The sequence below is a fragment of the Cryptotermes secundus genome, unplaced genomic scaffold (assembly GCF_002891405.2).
Source record: "Cryptotermes secundus unplaced genomic scaffold, Csec_1.0 scaffold213, whole genome shotgun sequence".
In the NCBI taxonomy this organism is placed as follows: domain Eukaryota; kingdom Metazoa; phylum Arthropoda; class Insecta; order Blattodea; family Kalotermitidae; genus Cryptotermes; species Cryptotermes secundus.
In genome coordinates this window covers 3,022,770-3,036,456 of record NW_019731264.1, presented here as the reverse complement: position 1 = coordinate 3,036,456, position 13,687 = coordinate 3,022,770, and the positions used below count along the sequence as shown (strand labels likewise).

The window sequence follows — 13,687 nt, the reverse complement described above, 5'->3', positions numbered from 1 at the left end:
AAAGCTGATCACCCGAGAATACTCCAGTGCACACTGTCATCATGAAAGCTTCAAATAATATATGGCTGGGGCATTATGTCAGTTCTGTTTTCCTTATTTGGTGGTTCTGGTATTAAGATTTGACCAGAATACAACAATAGCCATAAATTATGATTGCTCAGAATGGTGTATACCATAATTCTGATGCACAGCAATTTGAATGAATGGTCACCTGCCAAAGGCATACTACTATTCCCATGAACTCTACAGTTATGGAATTCTGTAAAAAGAACACACCTCATGAAAATTGGGTTTTACTGTGCACAGATATGGGAAATGCTTATAAATGATTTCCAACCAGAATGACTAAATTCTTATAATATTCAATGCCCATACAGATGCCTATGTCAAAAGCAACCCACAATACTATGTGAAAGATTACCGCTGTCGGGGTTATATCACATCTAAGTACTTAGCTGCAGAAATATATTATTTTCTTTGCAGTGAAGGACAATATGCTAAACTGTGTTTTTGCCTTAATTCTAATGCTTGCAGAATGTGCCTTCAGGGTACATTTGTAAACAGGATGTAAGATGTAAATGCTATTTTCCATTTCATTATTGTGAAAAAATGTCCATTTTCACAGAGTTAAATGTCATTAATGTTTTAAATTCACTGCAGTTACTTATTTCTTGTTACTGGTATGCATTCAATGTAATAGCAATGTAGGTTTGTGGACAATAGTACAGATCATGACCATATTCACTGTTCCCAGACATAATCTCAAGGTTTCACACCAGCACCATGCCTGTATATGATAGCACATTTGTAGATATGCTTATGATCTATTTCCATACAAAATTTAACATACCTAGTTAACATAGTTTATTAGTAGTTATCACCATCAAACAAACACAGACTTTCCCTAACACATTCATATGAATCCCATGATATTTAGAATGTCTATTTTGTTCATATGGTCATAAGCACATGCAAAGCAAGTTCTGTTTCTGTTGATGTAATGGAATTTAACAATTATAACCTTTCCCCTCCCAGAAATTAAGGTTAATATAGCCCAAATCTAAACACCTGGGATCAAATATGGATATACTGTATACTGCAACCTACAGCTCAATTAAGAAAGATATTCTGTTCACAGAGTTCCAAGCTAAGTCAATGTTCACTGCTCAATTTTATGATTTATGGAGACTGATTTCTGAACCCAAAGATTCAACATTGTTCTTGATTTGAACCTAAATTACCTCATTTACCCTGCTATGAAACAACTATTTTATTTTTATTTTCATTAAAAACTGAACACCTTATACTGATGAATTAACACAGTTCATTAGTTTCTGGAAAAACAAAATCAGTAGCAACTGTGGCAACCTACAAAACTGTGTACACAGTGTGGAACGCCCATTTAATATTCCCCAATTTAATGTTTTCCCATATTTGATGTTCAGATTCAGTGATTCAAAGATATTAGTCAAAGCGTTAAGTTTCCCATATTTAATAATTTCCCCAGTTTAGTGTTCAGGGGGTTGCACTGGAAATGTTTCCAAAGCAATCATTGTTTGAATTTTCATCATTCATTAAATGTATGAAGGAAAACTGTACATATGATTTTTATAAAAAAATAAGCCATAATATATATTTTCCCATTGGAGAGGAAGTTGTCTTATAGTTAGGTAAATATGGTAAATATTGGTTTTGTACATATTGTATGTATTATATTAAACATTTCTGTAAATTATGCTTTGTAATCGTTTTTATTGGTTGTAATTTTAAAGCTTAAAAATACAGAACATATGTGGATCTGTGACATATTTTCAGTCAGAATAAAATAGTGTCCTATACATGGCATTTTGGTGAAATTCATCTAATGAAGACTGCAATATTTGTCCTTTTTATAACTTAATATAATTGCAGAAGCTACCTAGTGCAGAAAATGAAAGATGCATGCATAATTATGGTATCAAGACAGATGTAGAAGTGGTCAAGGCCTACCTAACATGCTATCCTAGTATTCACGTGGTGGGGCTGAGAGAAAACATAAAATTTTGTTAGAAGAATCCACTCCAGCTGAGGTTATAATTATGTACTTCCTGAAAAGTTGACAGGCATGGGTAGTATATTCGCCAGGTTTCCTTGGTTTTTTTTTTTGGGGGGGGGGGGTTAAACACCATCAGTATCCCACATTATATAGCACAGAAAGATAGGATGATTTGTGAAGAGTGAATTGAAAAAGATTTGGAAGGAAATGGTCATGGTTTAGTGGAGGTTCTATAATATTTGCCTGGTGAGGATGAAGAAAACCATCAAACCCCTCATTCAGGATAGCCTCTGTCCCAGTGAAGGTTCAAAGTTAACAGCGTTTTTCAACAAGAAATTTGTGGAAGAATTTATGAGATCTACTTTCACTCAGATGTTTAATTTATTATGAAAAAACTATGAGGAACTATAAATGAGTAATTATAAAATGTAATGACTCTGTCCCATGTTCCATAAATTGTGGAAACATAGGTGTAAAAGAAAGGATAAGATTAAAAGGAATACTAAAAGAATTATCTGTGAGAGCCAAGTGCACTGACTGGATTCAACTGGCCATGAACGGTCATGAACCTCTGGTTTTCACAAAAGGTGGGAAATTTCTTGACTAACAATCGATTTAGTATGACCATCTCAAGAAGAGCTCTCATGGAGGAACTTTTTCTGCACATAATTACCACTAGTAAAGTAAAAAAAAAAAGTAAAGCTATCCCTGTAACAGGCGGTGAAGGCCCATAGGTCCCACATTACCTTGACAATCGGCCCAAAGATGGTGGTAAGGTTGTCAGCCGCACTTCACTCCCCAGGAAAATTATTTAATTAATTCCTGGTACTCATTTCTGTTAGAGGCTGAGTAAACCCCAGGGCCTAGTGCGGCCGGAAGGATTAGGTCAATTGAAAAAAATCCAATGACCTCATTGGGACTTGAACCCGTGACCTTCCGGCTTGTAGCATAGTACCTTAACCACTACGCTACCACGTACCCCTAGCATAGTGCCAAAGATATCAAACATTTTTCAATGCTAATATCATTAATAGTCAACACCTGGCCACCAGCCCTGATTTAAGAGTGATTTAAATCCCTTATTCCTGCATGATACGATTAGTTTTCTGTGCCAAGTTCCAATATGCATAATATTTTTATTAATTTCCAAAATGAAGTTCTAAGCATGTTTCTGAAACAATTATGGGCATATTCTTTTCATGATGAATTATCTCACAGTCTCTGAAATGTCATCAACTGGATTGTACAGCTGCTGTGTATCAGCCTATACCATACAATATCAAATGTGCACTGTTGGTTGGTAACATCTTTACACTTATGAAAGTGTTGGAAAGTGACTGTAATACATAAATTCCTCTCGCTGACATCTGCTAAGGACCTTAGTAATGGAAACTGGTACTTCTAGAAATAATAATTTGTATGGTATCCACTTCTAATAAAAAAGGTACTCTTAAATGCATATCCATTATATTCAACAATAATATACAATATAAAGTAACAATGGCATTTATGGCAACTGCACCAACAACAGACAAATATTGGTATAAAGAATACATATAAATGTTTATAACACTTACTGTTCAAGATTCCTTGTCACAATGGATTAATGATTATGAAGTTACCCCTTCTGTTCTCAAAACCTTCAGCCTGTTAAATGAAATTAGAATTAGAATAACTTTCATAATCACCACTAGAACGTTTTGTAAGATCTACTGTTAGATGTTAGCATAGCGGCCTCCGTAGTCTAGAGGTAATGTTCCCACCTCATGACTCGTGGTACGCGGGCTCAAATACCCGGCGGATGTCGTCGAATTTTTAAGGGCGGAAAAATTCAGGGAACAAGTCCTCCGGGAGGGATTTTAAGCTGTGTCCCATGTCGTAACTTTACGGCACGTAAAAGAACCTCATATCCCCAAAGGGGATCACTGAGCCAAATTTCAGGACGTTTCCCGCCCAACAATAGTCTCTAAGGCCTTTGACAGAGGGGGGGAAGCATTATAGACACCACTAAGCAAGTGGCCGAACTCGCTTGCTCGGTGGGACTGATGGTACGCACCATTTATCGGTAGGGTATAGAGACTGGTAGAATATCATAGAGGGAAGCACAATAGATCAAACTGGTCGCGGTGCATGGGGAAACCCACCCTCTCTAAATAACTAACTAACTAGATGTTAGCACAGTTTTTCATGGTTGTGGAAATTAAGACTGTGGTCTTTTTGGTTATGACATAATGTAGTTTTATAGAGAGAGCTCATGCATTTTGTGACAGGATAAGGGACCAAGAGGTGAAGTTTCCTCTCCTCATGACTGTTGAAAGGATGCTGGACAAGGCCCTTATCAAGACACTGAAGTTTGGGGCCGCAAAGGAGGCAGCCAGCCAACCACAGTGTGGTATGTGAGTAGGTAATGAGTAGAACAGCTCAGTATGACACAGAGTTTGGCCATATAAATTGTTAGAACTATGGAGAAGGTAGGTAAAAAACGGGTTTCACAGATGATGCGACGACCAGTCAAACCTTGATTGAACGACCCATTAGTATAAACAGCTGTATAGTACAGGCAGGAGGAAAGAAATACCAGCAACAGGCAACTGTTATCAAGTTTTGAACATATGAAAGTTCACACGTTGCACAAATGTTATGTCAAAACACAAGAGGATATTGTGCAGGAATCATACCCAAAGTAGGTGAAGAAGTTGGCCAGGGCACACAAACAGGTCAAGTGACTGTGCTATTCAACTTGTACCTGCTGTGGTGTGTGGTGTACTGTACCATGAGACATGATGGGGCTGTGTTGCTCACTTTGCCAACTAAGCAGAAAGGGGAAGATTCCTTTGCAAGAGGAGGTTCTTCAGATTCCACATAAAGATTTATATGCATAACTGGTATGGAAAGTGCCAGTGGCAAGGACTAGAAAGATATTTTGAGTCAAACATTTACAGTGTATTAACCACAACAAACACTGACTGAACACTTCAGGACACAGTGACACCCCAATTTCAGGCTTCTTTCAGGAGATATAAATTTGAATACACAAGAAAATCTTAAATGGAAGAAAAATTACTGACTTGGGACCAGTGAAGTTGAATGCTGAGGGTAAACCTTAAACTGAGGAAAACTGGGGTTCCACTGTATATGTCTCTTAAATGTACTGTATATAAAGAACCATCTTTTCTTACCTGACCACAATTAAGTCTATTGCACATGTCCTCCTTCCTTTAGTTTGACAATCAGCTGATCAACATCAGGCAAGATGACGCCAGCCTGTCGAGTTGGAGGATCCTCAACACTCAGCACTTCAATACGAGCAGCAGTATCCACACCCAAGTCTTTCGGACTTACTTTTTTTATAGGTTTCTTCTTTGCTTTCTGCAAATAATTCAAATGTCAGCAATACACTTGCCAGCACTCTAAACCAGCATTCAACATATTCCCAAGAAATATTACTCACCATAATGTTTGGAAGTGTAGCATATCTGGGTTCATTAAGTCTTAAGTCTGCACTGACAACTGCTGGTAACTTCACCTTTATTGTCTCCAAACCTCCATCAATCTCCCTTGTAACTTGTAGCTCACCATTCTGTTTCTCTATCTGGAGTCAACACACAGAAGCATACATGAATGTAATGAAAATCCATAAGACCAGTAATATACAAACTGACTCACTAACACCAAAACTTTACCCTTGTTTGTGAAAAACCAGCATAATCATAACTTCAGCTCTCACATCATAGAAATTTCTTATTTTCCATAACAGATAAAATGACTTAATCACCACTTGTTTTTTGTACTTTGGGTCAAATGTATGCAATGCCGCACTAAACAGTTTACTTAAACTAAAGATATTCTATACCTATTTTACCAAGTAGTGCTACAGGTTACATTAGAATTATCTGACTAATACAAACTAAACAGTACTTATAAGAAAGACCACAATAATGCACCTGATCATACAGCACTGTCAATTAGACAATTCATGGCAAAACATTAAATTCTTACCCTTCCAAAATCCCCCTGTTCACCTGACTTCTCCCCTCCAAACTTTTGTTTATTCCCTACACTAAAAGTTACCCTTAAAGGAGGGAGATTTCAGACAGTGGAAAACACCATTAATACGATAACTTGAAGATGACACCACAAACATCCTTCAAAGAGTGCTTCCAAAAATGAAAAAAGCGTTGGAAAAGGTGCTCTGCAGTGCTAGGGGAATGTTTTGAAGGTGATAATATTCAATAAGCTCTAAGTAAATAAAGATATTATTTATACACAAATTTTGGGAAATTTCTGAACACACCTTGTATGTGATTGAACAGAAAGTCATGCATCATGTATTTGGTCATTTGCTCAACGGTGGGGAGAGTGCAGCAACTTGGATGTTTTCAGTGATGTACACTTAACAGACTTGACACAGTGGGTATATTTTATGCATACATACAAGTTATAGACAAGGTACCATTATGGCAGATGAATACTTAGTGAGATGCACCCCATAACATATACACCCTTAAGTAAAGTGGGCCTAAAACGAATTAAATGAACTCGTGTATGAAGTTTCATCCATAAGGTAAAATGGTCCTTAAAAAGAACTGTACCAAAACCAAAAATGGGTCAATAAAATTCAGTGTAGCTCTACCACACCAAGTTTCAGATATGTCTCACAGGTTAGGCATTGTTATGTGCAGATGGGCATGAAGAAACTAATATGTGACTTTCAATATTTTTCCTTTTTTAACCATATTATTATTATTTAATTACATTCCATTAATCCATACAAGGTCAAATGACCTATAGGATATAGAAACTGTCATTATAAATATAAAACAATAGTATAACAGTAAATCTCATATACATATCATAAATCTTACAGTAGCCATCTGAAACAATTTTACATAGAATTAATACAAATATGATAACAAAAGTAAATTACAACTATTAACTAAATAATGTAAAGGTATTCACTGAGACGTTGTTTTGTAAAATTCATCAATGCTATAAAATGCAGTTCAGTGGGATAGCTTCTCAATAAAAATTTAAACTGCTTAACGTCTTTAGAAAACAATTTAATATTCAAAGGTATGTGATTATAAATCTTGCTTCCAGAGAACAGCATTCCTTTTTGTAATACTGATAAATTTGTAGAGGGTAAGCATAAATTATAATTATAGTGGGTATTAATATCATGACTATCCGTGTTAGATGTAAAGTAATTGTTATTCTTAATAACGAAAAGNAAGAAAAAATATATTCAGATTGGAGTGGCAATATTTGTAACTTTTTAAACAATTCCCTACAAGAATCATATTTTCCTGATCCAGACATAATTCTTATGATTCTTTTTTGTATTTTAAAAATGTTCTTACTAAAAGGGGCATTACCCCAAAAGATAATGCCATACTTCAGTATTGAATGTGCAAAAGCGTAGTAAATCATCTTCATTGGATCTAATGACATAAAGGGCTTTAGTACCCTTATTGCAAAACAGGCCATATTTAATCTTAATGATAACACGGTAATATGATTCTTCCAATATTTTTTTCCCAAAATTTAGAGCAATTGATGTTAGTAATTAATGAGTTGGTTGATGTAATTTGAATTTCTATTTCTCTATTGTGCTACAGGGCATGATTGATAGACTAATTGAAATTGGAAGGTGCTATGGCATGGAAATGAATGTGGAGAAAACAAAAGTAATGAAAATTTCGAGGCAACCAACCCCAGTCACAATAAATATAGACCAAAAACAACTGGAGAATGTGAAATGTTTTAAATATTTGGGTAGCTTGTTAACAGATGATGGAAGGTGTACTTGTGAAATTAAATCCAGGATTGCCATGGCAAAAGCTGCATTTAGCAAGAAGAAGATTTTTTTTACCAGCAAATTGGACTTAAATTTGAGGAAGAAACTAGTGAAATGCTACATTTGGAGCATAGCTCTGTATGGGGCTGAAACATGGACACTTAGGGCAGTAGATCAGAAACATCTGGAAAGTTTCGAAATGTGGTGTTGGAGAAGGATGGAGAAGATCAGTTGGACCGATTATGTGAGAAATGAAGAAGTGTTAATTAGAGTCAGTGAGCAGAGGAATATCCTACATGAAATAAGAAAATGGAAGGCTAATTGGATTGGTCATGTTTTACGCAGAAACTGCCTTCTAAAAGAAGCTATCGAAGGAAAGATAGATGGGCGGATAGAAGTGACAAGAAGACGAGGAAGAAGACATAAGAAGATGCTGGATGACCTTGGGGACAGAAGAGGATACTGTCATTTGAAGGAGAAAGCTCTAGATCGCATTAATTGGAGGAATTGTTTTGAAAGAGACTGTGGACCTGTCATCTTGACAGATTACTGATGATGATGATGATGCTTCTTTAAAAAGAACTGTAAGAAATTTGTTTTATCACAATTTAGAGTTAAAAAGTTCATACTACACCATGTCATTGTTTCATTAAAAACTGAAATAATATTACTTCTAAATTCTTCAGGACTCGAATTAGATATAATACTTGTGTCATCCACAAATAATATAGGTTGAGCTAATTTCTTTAAGGAATTTGATTCGTTTTTCTTTAAGGAAAATGGGAAAAAAAAATGTAAATAATAAATAATAGTGGTCCCAACATAGTTATATCTAAAAAGTTAAGAAGTAAAATAGATTTAAGGTGTCAACAACTACTATTCCAATCTTGGGATCCCCACCTTGCATGCTAGAACCTGAGTAACTTTCACATTTAATGGCTGGAATTTCCTACATAATTGGAACAGCGAGACCAAAATATTTATACTCACTGAAGCCATGGCAAAAATTCTATTCACAAATATGACCCAAGCAAATTTTGGTTGAGAACCAATGCATTTGATCCTGTTGTGTTGTTACATTATGGTTTTATAACTCCAGATATGGTCTTTGAGTGTCCTGTCCTCTGCTCAAACAAAAACAAACAAACTCTGTGGTTTTAGTCCTCAAGCGAACTATACTGCCCGAGCAACCACAGCTTGTCGAGGCCGCGCCATAGCTCAAATGGTTAGTCGCTGGCTTCCCATCACGGTGGCCCGGGTTCGATCCCGGGTCTGGTCAAGTGGGATTTGTGGTGGACAAAATGGAGCTGGGGCAGGTTTTCTCCGAGTACTTCGGTTTCCCCTGCCAATCTTCATTCCACAAATTGCTCCACAATCACCCTCATCTATCTTCTGGGGCTGGCACAATAGGCCAGACCTGGCCGCGGTAAAAGGGACTTAGTCCCACCACACTAGAAATAATAAAAATAATAATAAAAAACCACCACTTGTCGGCAAAGTTAGTGCCAACTTAAGCAGATAGAGTGTCACATGGTCAGCGCAACAGATCCCCATGGCTGTTAATTTCGGTTTTCTAGACCAGAGCCGCTACCTGTCCTCTGATCACATGCTAAAAATGAAGGTAAGAATCCAGACTTTTATGGGAGTAGAACAGTAAAAGAACTTCCATTTTACTCCCAGTTACAGAGTGACAGTAAATATGATAGCGAGCAGAGGGCACCTGCAGCTTGACATGGGATCCAAACATGACAGAATGTTGGTCCTCTTCAAATACATATACTTCTGAATTTGTCAAGAAGGGAAAAACATGGAGAAAAGTCTGAAAAGATTCTGGCTGGTCTTGAACTTAGGACTTTTTGCATAGAATGTCGTATATCTATCCCATCAGACTAGACCTGCACTCCAGTTTGTATGTCACCACAGCCAATTAAAGAAGAAAAATTACCTGTAAATGTCACAGTGACATTCTTGAATAAGGAATCAGGAATATGAGGGGAAAAAACTTCCAAGTTGATGTCAGATCCAAGACTGAATCTGAGATAAAAGGGGAAAATGTTTACATATGGCTAAAATAATAAAACCAGTCATATCTTAACAACACTTACCTTTGAGGCAAAGGTTGCCTGGGGCCAATCCAATAGTGCAGCAGTCATCTGAGCTGTCTGATTGGAGTCATCATCAATTGCCTGAAAAATCAGAGACAGCTGTATAATTAATGACTTGTCCCTAACTATATAGTTGCTAAGTGCAAATTGTCAGGTTTCCATTTACTACAGTATGTAATACAGGAGAAGGGAAAGTGTAGTTGGTATAATGACTGGCTACGGGTTGAACAACTGAGGCGTTGGAGTTCAAGCCCCGGTAGGGTCACGAATTTCCTCTTCTCCACATAGTCCAGACTAGCTCTGGGGTCCACCCAGCCTCCTATCCAATGGGTACCAGGGGCTCTTTCTCCAGTGGTAAAGTGGCCGGGGTATGAAGCTGACCACTCACCTCCAACTAGTGCTGAGGTCAAGAATGTGTGGATCTATACATCCACTCTCCTATACGTCTTCACAGCGTAGTGCTCAATGAGTTAAGCACAAGAATAACTTCACTTTTCATAATATGTAATATTCTGCAATTAGTATGAAAATGTAAGGATGCCCTCGTGTCTAAGAACCACACCAGGAGGGCATATAAATGGTGTTGTGATTGACTCTTGAGAAAGATAACTAATTAAGCGGCCTCCGTAGTCTAGAGGTAACGTTCCCACCTCATGACTCGTAATACGCGGGTTCAAATACCCGGCGGAGGTCGTCGAATTTTTAAGGGCAGAAAAATTCAGGGAACAAGTCCTCCAGGAGGGACTTTAAGCCGTGGGTCCCGTGTCATAGCTTTACGGCACGTAAANTAAAAGAACCTCATATCTCCAAAGGAGGTCACTGAGCCAAATTAACGGACGTTTCCCGCCCAACAGCAGTCTCTAATACCTCTGGTAGATGGGGGAAGCATTATAGATACCTCTCAGCTAGTAGAGCCGGTCTCGCTGGCTGGGCGGGACTGATGGTAAGCACCAGTACCGGTAGGATACAGAGACTGGTAGAAATCATAGAGGGAAGCACAATGGACCAATACAGGTCTCAGTGCATGGGGAAACCCACCCTCTCCAATAACTAATTACCTTCAAGCTCTGATCATTTGGAACTTTGGGAAAGAACCCCAGTAACCACTAGACAGGATGTTAGGTGGTCCCTCAGAGTGTTATGAACAAGGTGTCAAAAATAAAAATTCTTACACCTGCAATTAAAGAAGCCACAACTGTTGAATCTGTAGCCAAGTAACATATGCCATGACCTCTGAAGTACTAACATATTTTTTCCACAACTAAATCTCTGAGTGCAGCATTCAAAGTTTTGACCCCATTAATACCAAAGCCTAATACAAAGATCAACAGTTCAGCTTTTTGCTTATGACCTCTGATAATTAAAGTGTCATACAGATATACATTGGTGAAAATGAGAATTAAATGAACGAACACATACAAATGTGGCATGCTGTAGTAAGGAATGGTAACAAGTCTCACAAGAACCATGACCTGAATGTGTCTGGCAGTGAATATGTTAATGAAATTATAAAACACTGAAGTAATTGTTCATTCACCTGTTTTCCAACAATAACAATGTCGGCTTTCTCATCCTGTGCCAACTTTGCCAATATCTTGGACACATGTATTGGCTGCAGAGTGTCATATTCAGGTCCTGAGACTTCTACATGAATTCCTCGATCCACTCCCATAGCCAGAGCAGTTCGAAGGGTTTCCTGTATAACACATTACATATTACACTCCAAATTCCACTCATAAACAGAAATCTTAGTAACTGATTGCTTATTTCACAAAACTGGCCATTTCTTCAGTCCTTTAGGGATGCTTTCAATAATGTATGATGCTGAACATGTTTGCCTGGCAGTAAAACTCTAAACTCATATTCAGGGTGTCCTCAGTCTGAATTTCAGCTAGTACATCAGCTATCATGACTTGGGTATTTCAAGGCTTCCCTCAGGTCATTTTAGAAAATGTCATATAGTATCTCAATTAAGACATTATTTCTTCTTCCAAATTCATTCCAATTCATTGTACTACCATTTGAGAGTCTTCGATACTGAAAGAATAAAAAAGAAGTGTGGCCTACTTTAACATACAAAGTGGCACATAAAATGATCCAGTATTCCATCTATTAATAGAATCTTTATTTCCATTATAATACTAGAAACTAACATACAGAGAGGAAGACCATTGCACATGGATTTATCCTCGTGAATCAAGTGTTCAAGATGACCACCATTACGTCTGGCAACTTCAACATGAACTGTGATGTTGTTCATTACTCAATGGCACATGTCCTCAGTTATATCATTGGCAGGCTTGAATGATTAGTGCTCTCAATTCCATTATTTTTTGCGGCTTTTTCGGAAAAATCTTTTCCTTAAGAAATCCGCAAAGAAAGTAGTCACATGGGCAGCTGGCGAGTAAGGCTATCTCACTGCCATCTGTGAGTCTATTGTCTAGAAAATGTGGGAGCCTCAACGTCTCACAACCCTACAGGCCTCCATGGCCTGTTACAGGGACAGCTTTACCTTCTTAACATAACATACAAAAGCTCTGATGATCAACAGTCATTAAATAACAGTCCACTGGTGAATAAGCAACAATTAACAAAACGGCGCAAATGAGATGAAAACAGGTTAAGTGTTAGTGACTACAGTTACTGTTTCATATTTGTCAGTAACAAATCACAAGAATTTTAATTCATGAATTTTGGAAAACAACACAAAGCATGAACTCACAGTGATAAAGTGTGCGAGTTAACAGACATAAATGATGAAAAAGGAAAGAGATGAAAAGATAAAAGATGAAAGTACAACTTAACATCTTTATGATAAAACATATTCTAACCTGAGATTGTGCCGGTCCACAAGACACAGCAACAATCTCTTGTGCTATCTTCTTTTCTTTCAGCCTCACAGCCTCCTCTACAGCTATCTCATCAAACGGATTCATCGAATGTTTAACGCCATCTGTCACCACCCCTGTCTTATCAGGCTTTACTCGAATCTGAAAATCAAAACTGTATTATCAATTTCGCAGTAGCAATATTCAATTATGGGTTATAAGGTGTTAATAAATAGTGACCACTTGTGAGATGTAGGTATATATTGGAAAATAAATTTACCAAACACTAGTCACAAAAGTAAAACCTACAGCAGGATAAATAAAAAACATATGGTCTCTCTCAAAGCCAACAATTCTAGCATCTGAAAGAGTAATAGAGATACCATATAGAGAAAAAAAATAAAACCGTGATTTTAGTCCACAAGTGAACTATACTGACTGACCGAGCGAGCGAGTGACCGCCACTTGTCGGCGAAGTTTAGTGCCAACTTTTGCGGATAGAGGGTGTCGTTTGGTCAGCACAACGAATCCCCACGGCTGTTAATGTCGGTTTTCTAGACCTTAAAATAGCTCCTCAATTATCATCGCGAGGCTCAGTGGACCCCATTCCAGACCCACTACTTCTCAGAAAGAAACTGGTAGTACCAAGAATCGAACCTGGACCCCTGGATCAGTAGCCAGGCACGATGACCACTAGACCACAGAGGCAGTCATAAAGAGAAACAAACAGACTTTAATTGATGCTAATAAGGATGTTGGCCTAGAAGTAAACTCAGATAAAACTATGTCGCTGCCTCATCACCATAATGCAGGGCAAAATGATGACATAAAGATAGGAAACAGATGTTTTGAAAATGTGGCATATTTCAAATATTTTGAAACGAGATTAACATATCAAAATTTGATTCAGTAAGCAATTAAG

General features: G+C 37.5%; 1 protein-coding gene across 3 annotated transcripts in view; it reads right to left on the bottom strand.

Annotated features, from left to right (window-relative positions):
• Window positions 1-13,687, bottom strand: part of LOC111866757 (electron transfer flavoprotein subunit beta) — a 35,920-nt gene that overhangs the window by 16,495 nt on the left and 5,738 nt on the right. For 2 of the 3 annotated variants that reach the window (XR_002843203.2, XR_002843204.2), the window contains exons 2-7: window positions 12,769-12,927; window positions 11,475-11,633; window positions 9,938-10,018; window positions 5,487-5,627; window positions 5,215-5,404; window positions 3,613-3,682 (exon numbers count right to left, since the gene is read on the bottom strand). Coding sequence is in view for 1 of the 3 variants with exons in the window: in XM_023855995.2 (XP_023711763.1) it covers window positions 5,231-5,404; window positions 5,487-5,627; window positions 9,938-10,018; window positions 11,475-11,633; window positions 12,769-12,927 (714 nt within the window). In the remaining 2 variants the exon portion in view is untranslated. Of the gene's footprint in view, window positions 1-3,485; window positions 3,683-5,214; window positions 5,405-5,486; window positions 5,628-9,937; window positions 10,019-11,474; window positions 11,634-12,768; window positions 12,928-13,687 lie in introns of those variants that run through there. The other variant, XM_023855995.2, reaches the window with a different exon arrangement.